General features: G+C 41.5%; 1 protein-coding gene across 1 annotated transcript in view; it reads right to left on the bottom strand.

Annotated features, from left to right (window-relative positions):
* STOX2 (storkhead box 2) overlaps nucleotides 1–20,724 on the bottom strand; it is a 139,288-nt gene extending 118,564 nt beyond the window's left edge. Inside the window, exon 1 of the mRNA XM_006834427.1 lies at nucleotides 19,170–20,724. Within this exon, the coding sequence (XP_006834490.1) occupies nucleotides 19,170–19,335 (166 nt within the window). The 5' untranslated portion in view covers nucleotides 19,336–20,724. The remainder of the gene's footprint in view (nucleotides 1–19,169) is intronic.
* Between the last annotated feature and the right edge of the window lie 1,714 nt (nucleotides 20,725–22,438).

Below are 22,438 nucleotides of genomic sequence, written 5' to 3'. Positions count from 1 at the left end.
ACAACCACACAGAGACCACTCAGATTTCCTTCAACCTTCTCAGAGAGAAGAAACATGGATACATAGTAAAGCTATGAATAGCTGCGTTTCTTAAAATGTACAACTATGCATGGGTATAGAGAGTTAAACATACTTGTACCTACAGGAGCAAACTATTCGTCCTTGAGTGAACTGTTGTTGTTGTTAAATGCCACTGAGTCAGTTCTGAAATCTTGTATAGGGTTTCTAAGAGCAGCTGGTGAGTTTGAACCACCAACCTTGCGGTTCAAACCGTTCTTGTGGTCCTGTGCTTATGCTACAGTGCCACACCAGGACTTCTTGAGTGAATTTGTGAAGTGAAATCGAAGTTCTAGGTCTTAGTGCACTTATTTGTATAGTCTTTGGGCTCAGATGAATGAAATTTCTGTCAGTTTAATTTACTGAATATTGTTAAATCGTTTATTTTGAACAATTAGGTACTGATTATATCCCTCCCAGCAGATCATTAGAAAGGGGAAGGAAGTTGGTTTTAACAACAAAACCAAACCTACTGCTACTGAGGTAATTCTGACTAATAGAGACTCAAGATAGGCAAAGGTTGAAAACTTTCGACCTTGGGAAACTGGAATGACTTTGATTCTTTTCAGTTTGTAAACATGCTTTATTTTGGTGTTAGGACCCTGAAGTTACAGATCCAGAGACACTAAAAATCACAATTTTGAGTTAAAATCTGACAATTTAGTGTTATATTTCTTTAGCATTTTTAAGTCTAACACATAGAGAGAATTTAAGCATTATGCTAGTTAGCCAGCCATGAAAGGAAGAGAAGGGTTAATAAGAGAAGATAAAAGTTTTCATTATTGCATATTGTTTAAAAGCAATTTTACTTTTTTGGAAAGTACAAACAAAAAGTTCTTCTTAAACATTCTTAAGAACAAGATATCCATTTATTTGTCTTATTGTAAATGCCATATGCCCCAAGAATTATGTACTTGCTACGCAGACTTGATTCCAATCCAGTGTACCGCATGCACAGCTATAACTCATCTCTGTCAGTAGCAGCATGTATTTTGTTATGATGTTAACAGGTTTCAGCAGTGCTTCCAGAGTAGGAAGAAAGGCCTGGTAATTTTCTTGTAAAAGATCAGCCAATGTAAACCTTATGGATCACACAATCTGATCTGCAACTGATCATGGGGATGACCAAGGGCAGGACAACGTTCTGTTCCACTGTGCATGGACTCATCGTGAGTCGGCATTTACTAGGTAACAGCTAAGAACAAAGACTTTGCAAGTTCTCCGGCTGCCATACTGAAGAGGGCGCTTTAAATTGCTCCCATTCACCACACTGCCATAGGTAAGTTGCTGAACTCATCCTCCTTGACCAATAAACAAGTAAGGGATGCTGTAAAGGAATTTTCTCACAAAGGATGAGCCTCCTATGGGGAGTCACAAAGTAGTTTTTCCTTTTCCTCCCAAATTGAAAATTTTATAATAGACATCTGATGTATTCTAAAATCCAGTCAACTGATTCTTATCAAAGATACAGTCAATTTACCCATTTTTAACTATCAATACTTTCTTTAACGATATGCACCAAAATTCATAGGTTTTTAAAATTTCTTGATTACCTTAGAATTAATCCTGGAGTGTGCTGTATGATCAGCACTGCACTATGAACCACAAGGTCAGCAGTTCAAACTCACCTGCTGCTCCTCAGAAACCCTATACAGTTTAACAACAACAATCCTATTTTACACCATGACCACTCCCATTTTTTTGCCTCCCTGATACTGTCAGAGTAAAGTTCTGTGTCAGGAACCATCATATTCTTCTGTTATTTGGAGCCTGGCCTATTGTAACCCTCAGATGAATGTCTAAAAGTTTACACCAACAGATGGCAAAAGTTACACTGCACCTAAAAAAACTAATGTTTCTTCAACAATGTCTCATAACTAAAAATGTAAATAAGTGTATAAGAGAAAGTGGGAAAGGTAATTATTTTACATATGAAATTATGTTTATGTTTAAGACTTCTTTCCGTTTGAAGTTTCACACTTTGTAGCCAGGTATCTTTGTGCCAAACAAGTTAAGACCTATAAGTTATGCAACTCCAATTCACGACTGCATCTCCAGGAATCCGATGTGCATTACATGACTGACATCGCATGATAACACTAAGCCAGTTAAAGACTACTGAGCTCACAGATGGACCAAAACAAACAAACCATAAACCTACCACTCTAAGGTAATAAGAAAAGCAAAGGGTAAAAAACAGTAGCCATTGAGTATCCCAGTCAGTAGCCCTCCCCTTCAAGTTCCTTAAGAGACTTTAGGAGACTCCAGTCCCTAGGTGCCAATAACCCATTTGGGCTGCTAACGGAAAGACTACAGGTTCAAGTCTACCTAGAGGTGCTTGGAAGAAAGGGCTGGCAATTTTCTTCTGAAAAATCAGACAATGAAAACCCTATGGAACACATTTCTACTCTGACATACATGGGTTCATCCTGTGTTAAGCTGACAGTAACTGGTAAGGTTTATAGTCTCTTTGGGTAAGCACAAGGCAATTACTAGGGTAAGTTCAACTGATAGATCAAAGATCATTTTCAAATGACAAATGCAAATTTAAGGTCTGGCTTATTAGAATATGCAGGACACTAAAATATGTCCTCTTAATAGAACACAGGCCTCACATGTGAGACTCTTACACTTTAGTAAAAGCACACATTAAAATTTTTACTTAAAAATAAGAAATTTATCTTACTAGCATTTAAAAATACATCTCAACTTATGATGTATTTGAGTTACGACAAACTGCATTTACAACCATCTATTTTTGCTGTTTTTTTTTTTAAATATCTTAAACCCCCAAGGAGATGGATTGGCCAAGTGGCAGCATCGATGGACTCAAGCGTGGCAACAATAGCGAGGTTGGCCCAGGATCAGGCAGTGTTTCGTTCTACTGTGCATAAGGTCGCTATGAGTCAGTACTGACTCGATGGTACCTAAAGACAACAATCATTAGTAGCATATACTACAATGTTGCATCATATAATTTGCTGATGTTATCATTCTCAGATGTAATGTTTCCAGCAATACAAGACAAATAAAGATGAGATTTATAAAGATACTGATCATAAAAGGCAACAACAATGAAAACTTCAAAAAACAGCTATTCGACTTACGTCTGTACCAACTTATGATGGAGTAGTTGTCAGACTGGACCCCCATCTTAAGTCAGAATGAACATCGTAAGTATAGAATGAACATCTAACATACAGACTGAAAATCAAAACACATGCATCATTAAGAGTACATGTGATCTCATTTTTGCCATCAGTGTTATTTGAAATATTAATTAGTGGCTGACTTCACAGGATTCTGAGGATTAAAAGGGACAATGCTGATATAGTGCCTGGTACTAAGTACTTGCTCAATAAACATTAGCTCCTTTCCTTATGGGAGAAAAGAGTGAGGGTTGCAAACCCTAAATTTCTGGAGCACACAAGAACTGTATTATCTTGTCAGGAAGCATGTTCCCAATGGAAAGAGGAAATCTGTACATATGTCCTAGGCCTTTCGACCCCTGGCTTCCCACTGCCAAGTTTAATAGAAAGCTTCCAGGGGGCTGACACAAAATGCTGTGTAACCATTAACCATAGCTATAATCAGCCTACAGCATTAATCCCAATCTAATAACACTCCACAGTCTTCACTGGAGGGAAAATACTTTCACACAGAGGACTACTGTGGACACACAGTGGAAAGCTCTCTGTACTTCAAGGTCAAGATGGTCTATTACTGTTTACTATACCTTTGGAGTTCTGGTATGGTGCTGTAAGAGAAGCACTGGACTGCTAACCACAAGGTTGGCAGTTCAAACCCACCAGCCGCTTCTCAGAAACCCCATACAGGGTCACTATGAGTCAGCAATGACTCAACAGCACTTAACCACAGCAACAACATACCTTTCGTACCAGGTTCTTTATTGTCGTTAAGTGCAGTAGAGTCAGGTCCAACTCATAGTAATCTCCTATAGGGTTTCCAAGGAGCAGCTGATGAATCTGAACCATTGACCTTGCAGGTCAAACCGACCTTATGGTTGAAGAGTTTTATCCCACAGCGCCACACCAGGATTCCACGTTCTTTGTAGTCTTCCCCATAGTTAAATCACTCACGTCAAACAGAGTACAATATATGGGAATTAAAAAGGTCTGCATTCTCTCAAAATGATGCTTTTACAGACAAAAGCCAGTACAGGTATACTTCCCCCATACTGCATTTTTTACCAGTTGAAGGTCTATGGTCACCCGGCATCCAGCAAGTCTATCAGCACCATTTCTATAACCGCATGTGCTCATTTCCTGTTTCTGTGTCACGTTTTGGTAAATCTTGCAATATTCAACTTTTACACAATATTACTGCACACTTAATAGACTATAGTATAGTGTAAACATAATTTTGATTTGTACTGGAAAATCAAAAAATTCATATGGCTCGCTTAAATTATAAGATTCACTTTGTTGCTGTGGTCTGGAACCAAATTTACAGTATCTCCTAGATACACCTGTATTTGTGAAGTAATAATTGGAGGATGTTTTTGAAGCTGAATTAGTAGGCCATACACATACAGAGCAAGCTACTTAATACCTTTTAGGTTTTTCTTTAGGAAGGAAGAGTTGGAGGACGACAAAGTACTGAAGAAGAAAGATAAAATGAGACATTGCTAAGGAGGTTAGGTGACAGGTTTTGAGCTTCCAGGCCCTGGATGGCTGTATCTGCAAGTCTGCCTAGAAAGTGAGCGGAGGGGAGGTGGTGGCAGGGTGGAAAGCAGCCAAGGATGGAAGAACCTTTACTCCAACCCCAGCTACGGAGCACTTCCCAGAGCCACAGATCTGCTACCAAACCATCTGCTCTTAGGAAAGCTGCTTAAATATTTCCATATATGAAAAGTGGAGCCCAAGTGGTAACATGCTCTCTGTCTCCCCACACAACCCTGTGTCCACTCTGATCCGAGCTCCCAGGACTGTCACTCCTTTTAAACTCACCAAAGGGGGAGAAATCACTTGGTTTGGAGGAGAGAAGCCACCGAGCTTCACTTTCACAAAGGGGACTGGCAAGATTTCTTACTTAGCCTCCTAGCCTGCTTTTTGCCTACTGAATTTCTATGGTTGTTGTTTAGTGCCACTGAGTCAGTGCCAGCTCATAGTGACCCTGTATACGGTACCCGGGGAGAAGTTGATGAGTCTGAACTGCCAAGCTTGTGGCTAGAAGTCCAGTGCTTATCCACACCAGGACTCTGCAATTGTGTAACACTCATCTTTATTGCATATGCAAACATACAACTGCACCCACAGGTCAGAAGTCTTTTTTTGTGTTTTCTTCATCGTCAGCTGAAAAGTCAAAATTAAGTACCTCAGGTTACACTGTGCCTAATGATGTTGGTAAAGAAAGCCACACTCTCTTAGGTTTCTATTTCACAGGAATACTGAATATACAGCAATGTTCTACCATTATTCCTAAACTGGAAATCCAAGTAAAAGAGAGCCTCTTAGACAAATGAACACTTTTATGGATTTTAGAAGATCATATACTATTATTACTAAAAAATGTAATATTTGGTTTTTTATTAAATGGGACCCAAGTATTAGGCTAAGAATCTAATGTAACCCTGGAGTCCTGGTGTGGAACTGTAGGATAAGCACTGGACTGCTAGCTGCATATTGTCAGTTCCAACCCGCCAGGTGCTCCTTCGAAATCCTAGACTCATTATGGTCTGAACCAACTCAATGACACTTAACAACAACAACCCTGGGGTATCTTCAGATATAAAACATTTACTCAACCCTGCCCATTCACATCTCAAAAGAAATAATAACATAATAGCAAACGTATACTAAGTGCTTGCTATGTGATTGTTGTTGTTGTGAAGTGCCGTCGAGTCGATTCCGACCCATAGCGACCCTGTATAGGGTTTCCAAGGAGCAGCTGGTGAGCTTGAACCACTGACCATGCAGTTCAAACAACTTTGCAGTCTGACGCATTAGCCCACAGCGCTACACCGTGGTAATTATTTTGTGTTCATGTGCTCATTAAACCCCACATATCAATTAAAATTAGAAACTACTTTATTATCATTTTACAGATGAAAAAAAACAGAGGGTTGGCTGATCATATAAATTGCCAAGGTAACATTGCCAGTAAGCGGGGCAGGACATCAAGGATCTCTCCAATTTCAAATTTCTCAATCAAAATCTTCTACTGCTATATAAACTCATTTCAGTATCATATGGCAGATTCATGATTTTAAATGTGAAAAATCGGACACTACCTTCAACCTCACTAGAACTCCACTTCTGGGTTTATTTACTTCCTGGTGAAACAGACCATTTGAAAGCATTTTTAAAAGTTGATCCACAACTTGTCTACTATCTGCCTGCTTTATAAATAGCTAACAATTGCATGTAGAAGTGGGAAGGAGGGATTCTAAATTCTTCTTTCATTTATTTAGAAACCAGTCACAATGAAAATTCAAATAAGTTCATTAGGTTAACAGGAAGCCCTTCTATAATGAAAAACTCCAGTTTCTGATGTTAAAGTAATGCTTGATCTTAGAAATTTGGTGGGTTCAAAGAAGCTACATTGTTCTATAATTTCACCAAGGATATATGCTGGAATTTAAAAAATCCTAAAACAGAAACCTACATATGAGGGGGTTCAAAGGTTTGTGGGAATATGGAATTGAAAGATTTTTCCACTAACTTTTTGAAGACCCCTGTGTGTACAGCTTGGTGTATATCTAATCAGCCCAGCTCACACAGACTTGCTCCCACTGTCCAGTCAGAGAGAGACTAGGTCACAACTCCTGATACTCCACAGTCCATCTGGACACCTAGGAGTCCATTTAAAGAAGGAAGTGAAACACAAATATCAGAGTTTCACTCAAATTATTAGGAATGTTAGCATGACAATCAAGATCTATAGCTATATATTTAAGCACCTACTATACTTCTGGTGTGGGGATCCTGGTATGGTGTTGTGAGTTAATACACTAGACTGCAAGGGCCGCCTGAATCACAAGGATGGTGGTTCAAGCTCACCAGCCGCTCCTTAGAAACCCTATATACAGTGTCACTAAGGGCCTGAAACAACTCAAAGGCACTTAACAACAACAGCAATACTCCTGGTGAGGCGTTGTAGGATCAGCACTGGACTTTGAGTCACAAGGTTGGCAGTTCAAACCTACCAGCTGCACCTTGGAAACTCTATGCAGAGTTGCTATGAGTTGGAATTGATGCAATGGCACTTAACAACAACATACAAGTATACCTGGCACTTTGTATACACTTTTTTTTTTTAAGTTTTTATCGTGAATTATTTGATAGTTTACATGGGAGAACATTAGCCTTACGTTCATCCTATCATATTTCGTTTCATTGCAATTATTACAATCCCCTCCATGCATCATCAAACAACCAAAGGGTATACCCACAAGCCTGACCTCCAACCGCCAGCACACAGCCCCTCACCCTCCACAAGTCCAGAGTCCCAGGCAGCTCCATCTCTCCACGCCATCATCTCTACCTCCATATCTGGCGTCACTGTTTCTCTGGGTAGGATCCCGCACTCTGCTCTTTTCCCTTGAGGGTCCTAGAAACCTTTGCTCCTGGACTGCAGAATCAACCACTTCCGTCCTTTTGTTACAAAAGGTCTACCTTTACATTTCCAACCCTCACAGTCAGTCCTGATAGCAATTATTCACTATTGAACCACAACAGTCTTATCCCCATCTCCTTTCATGAGTCCAATCCAGGCAGATTTGGAAAACCACTCAGTGGAGATTCTACTTTCCCCCGTACCCTCTGTAACTAGGCTCCCTCTTGAAAACCTGTAAGTCAGTCACTTCTTGCCTTTGTAGCCCCCCACCACTTTTGAGTAGCCAATGTCTAAATTGTCCATCCCTGTCAACCCTGTGTACCGAGGGGTTGGGAATGATCCTTGCTGTAAAGATCTGTTCCCTCTTGTGAGCTACTTCTTCCATAAATATAGGTCAAGTTCATCAAATTGTAGTGGATTACTCTTTTTTTCCTCTTCCTTCTTCTTCTAGTTGAGTTCTGATCATCCAGCCGTTGAAGCCAGGTCAAGTGGGTACTATCTGCAAGTATGGGTGTTCTTGTGCATTTCCCATCACTTCATATCAGCTAACGATTCACTTGCTGCTTTAGTCTTCTGTGACCATGTCACTGTCTCTGGGCCCAGGAGTCCCCAGGTCTCACCATACTGCTGGCCAACCAGGTCTCCACCCGGGTGCACAGGAATCTATTGAACATGGTCGGACTTAGCTCACAGATTCATTGATGTTTTTCCCCCACTGCCCCTTAACGGTGACCACCATGGTCACCAGTCAGACCACATGCCTGCTCGTGTATTCCACTTGAGTCTAAGTCTTGGAAGAGGGTTTGCCTTGAGGTGACCCGGCCACTTGCCTTGATGGCTCCCGGGTGAATGTACACACTTTTATACAAAGTTAAATAATACATGCTCCACATCCTCAAAACAGCTGACAATCAAACAAGAAAATTACAAAAAATGTATCTATTTATTTCAGAGGCATGCATGGGGGTTTCTACGGGAGTACAGAAGAAAGGCCAGCTCACTCAGACTGGATCTGCCCAAAGAGGCTTCCCTGAGAAACCAACACGAGCTGAGTTTTATGAAAAACAGTCAGGAGTCCTGGTGTGGCACTATAGGATAAGCACTGGACCGTTACCCACAAGTATGGCGGTAATGAAATACACCAGCCACTCCTTGAAAACTATACAGGGTCTTTATGAGTTGAAACCAACTCACAAGCACTTAACAACTACAGAGGAGGTATCAAGATGCAAAGTGGTGGGAAAGAGTACTATTGAAAAGGGACAGATATATGGGCTCTGTAAGCATTATTGTTACAAAATGAATGCAACATGGTTGTAAAGAAAAGATTAACTGCTCTGTCTAATTTATAAGCAACTTAGTCTTTATGTAATACTTTGAGGTGACAACTTATTGTTGATTCTGTCTGTATCAGGTGGAGTTCTTAGTTATATGCAACAAAAATCAACTCTGGCTTTTTAGTAATAGTCACAAGTAGAACTCATGATGTTTCCTATGTACCAAGCTCATCTCTAAGTGCTTTATGAATATTAATTTACTTAATGCATCCAAAAGCTTAATGGGTAGTTGAGGAACCCTGGTGGTACAGTGCTTAATCATTCAGCTGCTACCCAAAAGGTTGGGAGCTTGAACCCAACCAGGAGCTCCATGAAACACTTGGTGATCTACTCTGATGAAGACTTCTCAGGCTAGAAAACCCTATGGGGCAGTTCTATTCTGTCACATTGGTGTCGCCATGAATCGAAAATCTACTTGATGGCATCCAGCAACAAGGAAGAGTTATTTATCCAGTTTTGCGGATGAAGAAACTGAGGTCCTGTTTAACTCATCCACAGTTACACAGCTGGTGATCACAGGGCTGCAATGTAAAGTCAGACCAATTAACTGGTCTGCACCTCTCTTCTGAATCACTGTTTCAGAGGCTCTGAGAAAAGGAATTTTCTAAAATACATTGAGTAACTTGTGAGATTTCAGGGAGTGTTGAAGATCCAGGCTTGGGACAGTGCAGCCAGACCTCAGGACTCTACCGAAGCCTCCACCAGGCACAAATGCTACAACCTACACTGCCACCCTGCCAACCCTCCACTGTGCACAACCCCTGCCAATTGCCACCTGCGGGCAATATGTCTTACAGTCCCCAATGTCTTGTCCTACTAGTGTGAGACTCAGATTGGGGAGGGAGTATGTAATGAGTGAAACCTAGGTCACTTGTCCAAGCCCTGGAAGGAAAGACAGAAATGCAATTACATGGCAATTTCAGCTTCTCTATAGAGAAATGCAAGCTCTGCCTCCCACCAAAGTTCCTAAAGTGGAGAATGACACAGACACAGAAGGGCTGCTGGGCAGTCAAAAACTGACAACTATCCGATGCCCGTCAACTGCTATAAGGATTCCATTTTATCTAATAATGAAGTGATTTCAAAGAAAAAGCTAAATATGCCAAAAGCAATAAATGGTATTTTGGCTCTTTTAGGGACACCAACTAAATAGGAATTTGCAGTGGGGGTAATTTGGGGGTGCTAATTGCTAAGCAAGTCTGTTCCTCCTCTGAAACCGACCATCAGAAGGATCAAGCCAGACATATGTCCTACTACCCCTAATGCCCAGAGGCATCTGCCAACTATTTCTCTTTTATCTTCAAAAAACAGAAAAGTTGGCCTGGAGGGGCCATCACAGATTAACACAGAAAGATAAATGGGGATTTTTAACTGTGTGTATGAGCTACCTAAGCCATAATTTTTCAACTGAATAGGTATATGACAGATGTTTGAAATATACATTATTTACATAGCTGGTCTAGCCTTGTGTACTGCTCCTTGCACATCTTTCTCAAGTCCGACTACAGAAATCTACAGCATACCCCTTTTCTCAACAATACAACAGTTTCTGAATGAATGTAAAAACTAATCAGACACATCCAAGAATTAAAAAGCACATTGCCTTCAGGAGCAAGAGAGCAATCCTAACCTCAATTATCCAGGATTTTAGAAAGACAAGTAGGACTCAAAATTAATGGACTCCAATTGACCCTCCATCTGCTGGAAGTAAAAATAACTCAATCAGCTGCTGCCTTTGAAGAAGTAAAACGTAAAGTACAGAAACTTCATCTCCTCTCGTGTTCTAAGCCACTGTGCCAAGTGGATGACCTTCAACCTGCACCTATAACCTTTATTTTTCAATTGTATGCCAGTTCCATATTTCTAATTGCCTAAAAGATGGCTCTGCTTGGACAATCCAACCCATACGTCCAAAATAGAGCTCATCATCTGCTCCATTTCTCCCCAGCTTCCTTGTCATTTATTCTATTCTTCTAACAAAAATCCCTGGTTCACCTTTTATTTTCTTTTGCTTCCTAAGTCCTGTCACAGTTACAAAGAACAGCCAGATCCTTTGTTCTCCCTTTCTCCTCACTTCCATCCTTCCTTGACTTGTGACAATTTTCCACTCTGTGGCATGAATACCACTGGGTACAAGAATTCATTTTAAGTGGCACCTAGTTGAATTTTTTTTTGGGGGGGTACTAAAACAAAGACTAAGTTCCAATGGAAATTTGAAAAATATAATTACCAAATGAAACCCATATAACATCGTTGAAAAATAAAAATAGAAAATTTAAAGGATCCATTTAAATAAAACAGCAAGTCAAATTAAAGAAAATATTAAGTAAATAACAATACAGCAGATGTGACAGGTGTTGTGCTAATATCTCACGGTGTCAGGAAGCACTGGTCTATGAGGGATCCTTGTGGTCTCACTGTTGGATTCCCACACCAGCTTCTCAACCACCTCTGGTTAGCCTTCTGGCCTGTAGATTCTCATCTCTTGCAGCTATCCCACAAATCACTGATAGACACATCTTCCTCAAAGATTCCTTTCATCTTTCTCCCTCAAACTCACAAATCTATTATCTAGTATGTCAACTCCAAATTCCACCTAAATTTCAAGAGCTCACCAGGCCTAGCTGACATTATCTCTAGTTACACCCGAAAGTGACAGCAGGGAAAATTTCATGGACACATTTTCATTTCCAGCTGCATGTCCTGACTCAGGCTGCTTCCACAAACTTCCTCTGATCTTCTGGCTCTTCAAGTCCTACCCAGTCCTTCAATCAAGTCCTCTCTGCACGCAGCCTTTTCTAATCTATACCCTTCCCTTCTCTGAATTCCTATTCTGCTTATACCAACCACCCTACTTGATGTTTGCTTATATCCTGATATTTACTAATATTCTTGTAAGGCATTACTAAAGGATTCTAATAGTTGAATCCTTGCCCACTGAATCTGTCTACCAATCACAACAGTAGACCCTTGAAGAATAAGATCATATGTTTTGCTTTGTTTATATATAACTTCTACAGTTGTAAAAGGATAACTCATGTTAGGAGTTCAAAAACCTCTCCTCATTTAGCTTTTGAAAGGAAGTCATTCTTTAGTCATTTGTCCAGTGACCATTTACTGAGTCCCTGATGTGTCCCACGCTCTAAGGCTGCTGGAAAAATGGAGAGGTGAATAACACAGGTACTGTGATTGAAAAGCTCAGTGTCTAGTATAGAAGGCACACAGGTAAGTACGTGACATGATACAATGTGACTATGTTACTGGAACACATGCACAAAGCAAATATCATAGGAGTGACTCACTGCAGAAAGCATCTGGGGGAAGACTGAAAGAGATGGGGAATATGAGCTGTTCTGGAAGGTTAAACAGAGTTCTATCAGACTGATCATCATAGAAAGTACATTCTAAACAGTATAATATGAATTGCAAAAGGTATAAAATAATAACAAATTATTGCTGAGGGTAGAAAGTACACAAGGCCTGGAATAAAGGGTGGTAGGAAAGGGAACTTAAGAAGTTGTAGAAAAAGTATAGAGGAGAAATGCCGTAAAGAACTTTGATCTAGGCCTTCATCTATAAACAGAGAAGCTTTGAAAAGAGAAGCAACATGAAGAGTTTGCTTCAAGAAAAAAAAAAAATCTGAAGGAAGGACTGGATTGGAAGAGAGCTTAATTTGGAAGAGACTGTAAAGAACAGCAGAAGATAAAGTAAACAGGCATGAAAAGGAAGGGGTCGATTTTACAAGCCTGGTGGTGCAACGGCTAAGCGCTTGGCTGCAAACAGTAAGGTTGGTTTGAAACTACCAGCGTCTCCTCTTGAGAAAAGATCTAGCAATCGGCTCCTGTAAGACTGCAGCATAGGAAACCCTGGGTGTGGGGTAGGGGGTGGGGGTGGTAAACCCAGGCGTGGTTAAACTCTCTCATATGTTGTTGTGTTAAATCAATTTGGTTCTGACTCATACAGACCCTGTATAGGGTTTCCAAGGAGTGGCTGGTGGATTTGAAGCGCCAGCCTTGAGGATAGCAGTCCAGTGCTTACCCTATAATACCATACTCTGTCACATAGGTTTTATGTAAGTTGGAAATAACTCAAAGACACACAACAACAATAACCAGCAGAATGTTTGACCAATTGGTTGTACATTCCAATGTCAAATAAAAAGAGTCTGGGGGTTAACAACGTACGGAAGAGTTTATTAGCCACTTAAAAAATTACCTATGATATTTCTTCATTCTGTTACTATGTTAAGTGCCATGGAGTTGGTTCTGATGCATAGCAACCCTGTACAGGGTTTCCAAGGAGGAGCTAGTGGGTTTGAACTGCCGAGCTTGTAGTTAGCAGTTTAGTGCTGACTATATTCTATTTTCTCAAAGATTATAAGAACCTCTAATTTATACCTTGTATATTAAGTACCACACAGTCTCTGTGATGAATCTATAAAAGCCTGCCCATGGTATGGCACTGTGGGTTAATGAGCTGAACTGCAAAGTCGTTTGAACCTCAAGGTTGGTGGTTCAAACTCATCAGCTGTCCTCAGAAACCCTACACAGGGTCGCTATGTGTCAGAAGCAACTCGACAGCACTTAACAACAACAAATTCAAAAGTTTGCGTATTATCCAATCAACAAGGGTCTATCCAAATATTGCTACTTGGGATATACCTGTATCTACATTCAGCTTATAATTTTGTATCAAAAAACATACCATTGTCTGAATTGTCTTAAATCTCAGCGGCATAAGAAATTGGAAGCTAGAATTGTTCTAATGTGTTAAAAATGTTAAGGTTTACATGCAATATATTCATATTCCTTTTTTTCCCAAATAAAAATTTTCACAAGTGTGTAAACGATATTGAAATATCAAGAGACGTGACCTTTTGTTACCACATTCATGTTCTCCTGGGAAATAAAGAATAAAGTCATTCACCACCAAGTGTAATATTCCTCACTTCCACTTGCCTGATGAAAGGAGTCAACATAGGCAGTTTCAAATTAAAACACAGTTGGAGCAGCTAGGCTGAAAATGGATCACAGCAATGAGGGAAAAGGAGGTGACAGGATGCTGTTTATTAAAACTTGCATATGATTATAATTTGCCAACTCTTGATCTATCATTTCATCCCCTTACTCTGGTTACTAGGGCAAAGGCTAAGATGCAGGCATTTGACATGATGTTTGAGGTTGCTGGGAAATAGGATTCCACTGCAAAATGAACATGATTCCCATCTATGGAAGCACATGACTCCAGTACGTAGGAATGGAGCAAAGGGTTGTTTTGTTTAGTTTTTTAACGATTTATGTGTAAATGTTCAGAAATCTGGCACTTGCTCATTACAGAGCCAAAGATGAGCCCAGTTCTGTAACGGAAGCATGGAACTGGAGGACTCATTACAGATGGGAGTGAGGTCATGTTACTCACCAGGGACACAGCTGGTTTGTGGCAGGCCCAGATTAGAACCCAGATTGTCCATCTTCCACTCCCAGAAAACTCTGTCTCTTAAAATAACAGAAATAAGGAACTGGAACGCAGAGTCAAGCATGTCCCAGAATTCGTTTTCATTAAGTGAAAACTAATAAACTAATCAAGGTGGCATGCTGGCAATTTCTCTTAGCTGATTATATTAATTTGAATTAGACAAGGAACCATTTAAATTTTCTTGAGATGTCAGTGTGGGGCTTTGCTTTATTTTTACTTTTTGAGTCTGTTATATCCATAATCTTTTTTTTTTTTTTTTTAAGTCTACTATATGCTTTAAAAGGAGCTCTGGTAGCATAGTGGTTACGAACTGGACTGTGAACCACAAGGTCAGGAGTTCGAAAGTACCAGCTGCTCTGTGGGAGAAAGATGAGGCTTTCTGCTCCCATAAAGATTTACAGCCTCGGAAACCTTTCTGTTCAGGGTCGCTATGGGTCGGAACCGACTCCACAGCACTTAACAACAAACAACATAAGCTTTAAAGAGTTTCTTTAAAATAACAAATAGTAAACTAAAATGTTAAGTCCTGGTGTGGCGCTACAAGTTAATGCGCTGGACTAGGTCTGTTTGAACCGTAAAGTCTGTGGTTCAAGCTCACCAGCTGCTCCTTGGAAATCCTATGAACTGACTCAACAGCATTTAACAACAACAACTTAAAATGTACACTAGGTTCAGTGTGTCTCATTCCTAAGCAGAGTCTTTCATGAACATGCTCTATAGGACCTTTATAATGGAAACATTACTTTTCAATCTTAACTGCCCAAAACTTCAAGTTAAGGAAATTAAAAATTACTAGCATAATTTGAAGGAGCTCTGGTAGTGTGCTGGTGGTGGTGTTGCCCAACTCATAATCTACTACACTATCAGGGCTCCTTCCTGGTAGCGTAGTGGGATGTTAGTTGGATTCCACGAGGCACTCTTGGTGAAAATAAGACTTACTGCTCCTGTAAAGATTTACAGCCTCAGAAACCCTATACAAGGTCACTATGAGTCAGAATTGACTCCAAAGCACACAGCCACCATCACCACAGCCACCACCGCCGTCACTAGCATCACCGCCAGCATCATTTGGGTGAGAGATCCCAGTTCACGCAGTTCTATCTATAGCAGAGACGATTATAACAGCTTCATCAACAAAAGGTCTCGGGCCTGAAAATCATTTCACCAAGATAGGCGATCATGATTTTCTTGATAAAGCAATACACAGTATAGATAGTTCCCTCTTTGTAGGAAGTTTTACTTTTATCTCTAGTTGATGTAGCAAAGCCACAAGGAGTTTAATATCAGAATTTCTAGTGTTAGCAAATGTGGAAGAATAATCCCACACCCATTTAGTCCGATTCTTTTTTCCTTCAGATAATACCATGCACATTTTACTAGTCATCTTGATTTGAACAAAAGACAAGGTTTCCCCATTTCTGTCCAGAAACTACCACTGAAAAATTAATATTCAAGATGAACAATGAACTCATCTCATGGCCTGTGAACATGCTGGTTGCTAGGAGGCCTGTGAATGCATAGGACTACTTTAGATTGTGTGGCATGGATGAGTAGATTACACACTCATATACATGGTCTTCAAGATACAAAGTTTCCTAAATCTCTATCTAACTGCCCCTTTGAGGAAACCTCTTTGGTTTTTATATGGACCTATTCTAACCTCTGGAGCTTAAATGGAGTTTATCCTAAAGGTATATGAAAAAGCCAAGGCTAAATGTCAAGCCTATTGCTATAAATCAATTTGTAAACTGGCAATTATTTATCAGTGGAGTAAAGACTATTTGAAATGGTGCTGTCTCATTAGGAAGTTATTATGGAAAGCCTACAATTTTGTTTTAATAAATGGAGCTACATTTGAAACACCTACTGCGTGAAAAGCATGCTAGAGCAAAATGGCCATTATTAGCATATATTTAAGTTTAAAGGAAAGTTTTTTTCCTAATTTTTAGAAATATTTGTTGAGGGGATATCTAAAAATAACAGAAGTTATTTAGGTTATTTAGTAGTCGCTGAAAAACAATCTTGTCCTATGAACTCAAGTAATTTACACGCAAACACAACAACCAAAAAAAAAACTCTTTCTACTGAAAAAGAAGTATGATAATGCTAGTAATTAGTAAGCCAAACAATTGGACAAACAGAAAGAAAGCATAGGAAAAGCCTCATGTATTTCTAAGCTGCTTCTTTATTTCATTTTATGTGACTAAGACTCTAATTGTAACCAAAATCTCTAACTTTGATATGAATGTATTTCCTTTACATTTCATAAGAGGGTAATTACTTCCTTAAAATGATCTCAAAGTGCTTCAGTATACCATCTATTCCTACTAACACCCATATTTTGAAAAGAGTCATATTTGGAAAGGATATAGGTAAGATACTCCCCAAAGTGACATATGAGAAAGACTACACCTACTTCCCCCACGTTCACTGTAGGTGATTATCCTTAATATTTACTGTTTCCTTTGGTTAACACCAACACCTGCTTTTAATTGCATGTAATGGTTGACATTTAAAATAAAGAATAAATAATAATAGTCTGCCTTCCCAGAGTAAAAGTCACGTTTTATCCAATCCTGTATTACCTCAAGAATCTAGGAAGCACTTTCCTTTTAGGAGACACTCCATAAAATGCTGAATGAATGACACAGCTCTTCTTCTCCCTTTTTGGTTTTCTGTTTCTCAGCAGGAACTTAACACTGACTCTTCACAGAAAACCACCAATCTGAAGCAGGTTTTTCGTCATGATCACCATAAGACCATCTTACCATTTCAGGTTCAGGAAATGAAATAAGACAATGGAATCAAATAAAATCAAGAACTTCTACCCCAAGTCTTCAAGATGCCTGTAGCAATGGCCAGAACTGAGAAGTTCTTTTGCAAAGATTGCTAATGTGATCATTATGAAAGAATGCCAAAATAGGTTAAAAACTAAAACAAAACTCCATGGGAATGTCCCTGATATTATTAAAGAGACTTGCAGATTTGTTGAAGAAATTATGGTATCTACTCACTTGATGGCTTCACCTGGAGTCAGCCTTTCCCCTCTGCCCCCCAAAAAAGAAATAGGGGGGCATAGTGGTTACAAATCGGGCTGCGAGCCACAAGGTCAGCAGTTCGAAACTACCAGCTGTTCTATGGGAAAAAGATTAGGCTTTCTGCTCCTGTAAAGATTTACAGCCTCGGAAACCCTATGCAGGGTCGCTGTGAGTCGGAACTGACTCCACGGCACATAACAACAACAAATATAAACCTAAGATTATCTGAACACTCAGTATGGGTTTATGCAGATTATGTGTTTTGAGGTTAGATTTGGATTTAGGTGTATTTCCAAATTTACTGTCACAAGTCTGAAGACTATAGCAACCACAGTAGTGACTGACTTACATTACTAAAGTATAAACTGTAGTTGTCATGTCCTTTACAAATCTGGCTTTTCATGAAAGAGAAAATCAAGGGGATCTTATTGCCAAAATAGTACAACATCCTTATGTCGCCAGATTGTGCCATTTAAAAAAAAAAAAAAAAAAAGGTTATTTTCTTTAGGGTTTATATTCATGGAAATGTGGTCACAAGACATTTTTAAAGCATGAGATATTGACCCCAGTTCAGAGGAATTGCTGTTTTAGGAGAAAGATAATAGAGATAGACTATAAATACCAACCACAAGTTTAATGCAATCTTCCCAGTTAAGACAGGGCTTAGAATGATTTGGTGTAATGTGTGGTTTAAAATATAATCTCAGTTCTTCTATTACACTGTGTTTAAGAGAAAACCAATTCTTTCAGAATGAGAAGCAAATAAACAAAAAACTGATGTCTTACACATCATTCCGTACGAGTGGTTAGCAGTAAGTAAGGAGGGGAAAAAATGGAGAAATTTTTCAGGATTTTCCTTCTTCAGCATTTCCTCAAGTATTTTAATCTCGGGGTTTCCAAATCACACACCAAAGCTATTCTATTGTATTTCCAAAGGGAATTGGCTCCATCCAAAATGATTTCAACAGTACTGCATCTAAGATGAAATCTTTTTTAAGCCTTGCCTTTCATTTACTGTTCTCTTTGCCCTTTTCTGCCAGACATGCAAACACATGATGCAGCCTCCATTCTGTCCATACAATCTAACTCAAAGCAACATATGTTAAATCCACACCGAATCATGTGAGCATTCAATCCGCATACACACCATTACCCAACAGAACGCATTCAATGAACACCAACATAGTTCTCTGCGTGCACGGAAGACCAGCCTGAGACGTATGCAGAGCTCTTCCCCGACTCAAACAACTGTGCATGGAACCTGTTCCCTTTCAAAAAAAAAAGGGGGACGGGGGAGCTCTTTAAATACCCACGAAGATAACTGGCCACAATGCAGGAGCAAGCAAGCCTGGTACCGCAGGCAACAGTGGGCGCAGGCTCTTCCACAAAGCTCAGAGAGGCTGCTGCGCTGGGGTTTGCAGTCATTTATTTTCTTGCAGCCAAAACGTCCGGCTCATCCCCCTCCCAGATTTTACCTAACTAATAGCTCTCAAACCCCATATTGAGAGGGCCTGCTGTGGATCTTGCGGAGGTACAAAATGGTGGATGTGAGCTAATTTTTTCCTGCTTTACCCATAACTTAGCACATCCATCAACCGCCAATCCTCCCATCTAAGGCCCCCAGCAGCGCCGCACCAAGAACGCCCCGCGGACCCGGCCCAGAGGCAGAAACGCGGTTACCAACCTGATGTCATGTAACCCCGCGAAGCCTGCGGCGCGAAGGCCGCGGGAAAGCGCTTGTGCAGGCGGTAGTCCTTCTCGCTGCGGGACCTCATGCGGTCCGAGGCCCGGTCCGAGAAATCCGAGCTAGGCCAGGCTCGCCGCAAGGTTGTGCTCCGGGTCTTCTTCATGGTGGGGATGGCTACCTGCTGCCCCGATCTTCGGGGCCTCAGCGCCGGGGCGCAGCGCGCTGCTTCATCCGTCTACGGCGGGCACGACCCGGGCGGACTCTGCGCACATTTTCCCAGCCCCTCCTCGTCGGCGTCTACACCGCCAGCAGCGAGTCCGGCCCTCCCCACGCCCCCCCACACCCCCACGGCGAAGGCTCCGATTTTACACACGTCCCACAATGCATTACACTTCATTTGCAATCCTGCCGGCTTATAGCTTCCAGATTCCTGGGGGGGAAAGGCACGTTAGGAGGCTCCCCGGCCAGGAGGAGGCGGGGAGGGGGCCGGCGGGGTGGGGGCGCGGAGACTTGCAGCGTGAAAGCAATGGGAGCGCAGACAATGGCCCGATTCAGCGCAGGAGTGCTTAGCCAACTGTGAGCCACGGCACAAAAGACCCAAACAAATGAGGAGGCCGAGGCCTCCAGGGTGGACCCGGGATGTGCGTCCGGGAAGCCGGAAAGGTGGCGGCAGACCCTCCACCGCAGCAGGTTGCTTAGCGAGAGGCTTTGGGATGACAGTGTACAAGTTGTGTCCCCCTGGGCCTATCAGCCGCGCGGCCCGCAGTCTCCGGCGCAGGCTGCCTCTGCCTCCCCTGCAGTCCTTGGGAGGCAGTCTTCATTACAGAGGCTCAAATGGGGGGGCGCGAGTGCACGAGGAGCGGAGCAGGCTCAGCAGACAGCAGCTGCGGCAGTCGGTTCCGCGGAATCCAGGAAGCGCCCTCGTCACTGCAGCGCCTAGTCAAATTTCCTTCTTCTTCAGCCGAAGCTCCGGGGGCTGTGCGTGTGTGTGTGTGTGTGTGTGTGTGTGCCGGCACGCCTCTGCCCCCCACATCTGTAAGCTCCTACCTACTGGCCGCCGCGGCGTCAGGAGCCATGGCTGCCAAGGATGCCCAGCCTTCCAAGTCGACACCCGCGAGCGCGAAGAATGGCTACTGAAGGGCAGGAAGCAGGGCAGTCGCCCAGATTCAGGCTAATCACGAAGCTGCCTTAAGTGAGAGCACGGATCCTGTCAGTCTTCTCATTTTCCTGAGAAACACCCTGCGGCTGCTCTGGGACCTGGGCTGGAGCCACAGCCTGAAGTCAGCGCTTGTATATTTACATATTTTTGGATGGTCCCTCCCCCTCGGAGAGAGGGAGAGAACACCTTCTGCGATCACTGGAGATCTGCCTTGCCCTGCTTTGCCCACCTGCGCCAACCCCGAAGTAAGCTAGAGCCAGAGGGAGGGGGCGCCACCGAGAGCTCCGCCGACAACCGCAAACCCCAGGGCACCTGGTCCACGTCGCCTGGAAAACGCAGTGCAAGTGGCCTCCAGCTCTTCCTCTCGCCCCCTCCATCCCCAGTGTAAGTCACTACTCGTCGCTTAAACTGCATTCAGGTCCACAGCCCCTCTACACAGCTCTTTCTAGCCCAATGACCAAACGCTAAAGGACAACAATGCGCACCGCGTGGGAGGTGAGGAGGGGGCGACGAGTCGCTGGGGCTGGGGCGCTGGGCCAGGCACAGGCCCCCGACTCGGAGGTCACGCCGAGTTAAGGGCGAATCACCATATTGCTGTTGACCCCCACGACGCTGCTTGGTGTTTTTTGTTGTTTGTTTTTTTGTTTTTTTAAACCCCATCTTCCCATTTAGGTTTCAAAAAAAAAAAATGCTTTGGGCTATAAATATCAACGGCACAATAAATCTGATTTTCTCTATTTTCTTTGATAATTCTGAGATTTTCTTCCCACTCTGTGACAATGCAATCTTCAAAAGAAATTTTATTCTGTTTCATATTCACAGATGCCAATATGCAGATAGGGACACAATCTTGATGGAGAGATGCTCATGTATCGGGCTGATAGTGCAAAGTAAAGCGAGTTCTAAATGGTTAAAATTCCGGAAGTTCTAGCGTTATCCGGATGTATTTGAATCCTTGAGGGGTAGCAAGGTTCTTGAAGAACCAGGCCAGGATGATTTTTTCAGCCACAGACAGAATCTAGGACTCATTCAAAATCTTGACTGCCCTCAGTAACGTGGGGCCAGTGTACCTATCTCTTGGATACCAGAGATAAATAAATAACAATAATCATTAACTCCTGACTGGATTTATATGTATACTAATCAAGACATATCATTAAATATAAACTTATTGGCTAATGTACGGTGACATTTTTTAAATGTTAGGAAAGAATAGTTCCCAAAAGGGTGCATTTTGCTAAAATGTCTTCTTAAACACTGCTGCTAAAGATAGACTATAGCTTTAGAAACCATAGAAGGCTAAATGTGTAAAGGAACACAAAGGCAGTGAAAATTACTGTATTAATTAATACATGAGATATTCACTTTTAGTTATCTCAATTCAATAAATAATTACTCAGCACCTCCCATGAGCCAAAAGTAAATATATGAATGACTGTAATAGTTATGATTTAAGCCAAATGGTGAATACTGTGGTAACTATGATATTCAGTCATTCAATAAATAATTATTGGATGGTCAAGTATATGCCAGCACTGTGTTAAATGCCAGGTAAAGAAAGCACCACACCTGGTGTCTGTCTGTCTTCATGCAGCTGATGGTCTAGGAATCAGAAGAGCAATAAGGAAAGAAGTGCACAAATTATGTTAAATAATATGAAGAAAAATAACCTTTTTTCTTCATAGGCAAGGACAGTTAGCAGAGGCCTACGGAAGGAGGAGCCACCGATGAAAAGAAAATCCTGTTTGGAGAGTAGGAGTGCAAAGGCCCTGAGGTACGAAAGAGTCTCTTGGCATCTGTTGGAAGAAGTCAAAGAAGGCTAGTGTGGCTAGAATTGGAGCTTAATAAGGAGGAGAGAGGCATATGATGAGGTCCTGAAGAAAGGAGAGAGCCAGATCGTGTAAGAACTCATAGGCCACATTAAGGCCTACATTCTATTCTAAGTGCAATGATTATTATATTCTATGGAAACCACTGATGGGTTTAGCGAAAAACAAGTGGCAGTTTTAGAATTTCTACACAAAATGACTTAGAAGAAGGAATCATCTTAAAATAAAGAAGCACCCAGAAATTTGAAAAGCTTGAATATCACTTGACTTAAAAGTGA

Source organism: Chrysochloris asiatica, unplaced genomic scaffold (assembly GCF_000296735.1).
Source record: "Chrysochloris asiatica unplaced genomic scaffold, ChrAsi1.0 scaffold00011, whole genome shotgun sequence".
Taxonomy (NCBI): Eukaryota; Metazoa; Chordata; class Mammalia; order Afrosoricida; family Chrysochloridae; genus Chrysochloris; species Chrysochloris asiatica.
Note: the sequence above shows the minus strand (reverse complement) of the source record. Positions and strands in the feature narration are given on the sequence as shown.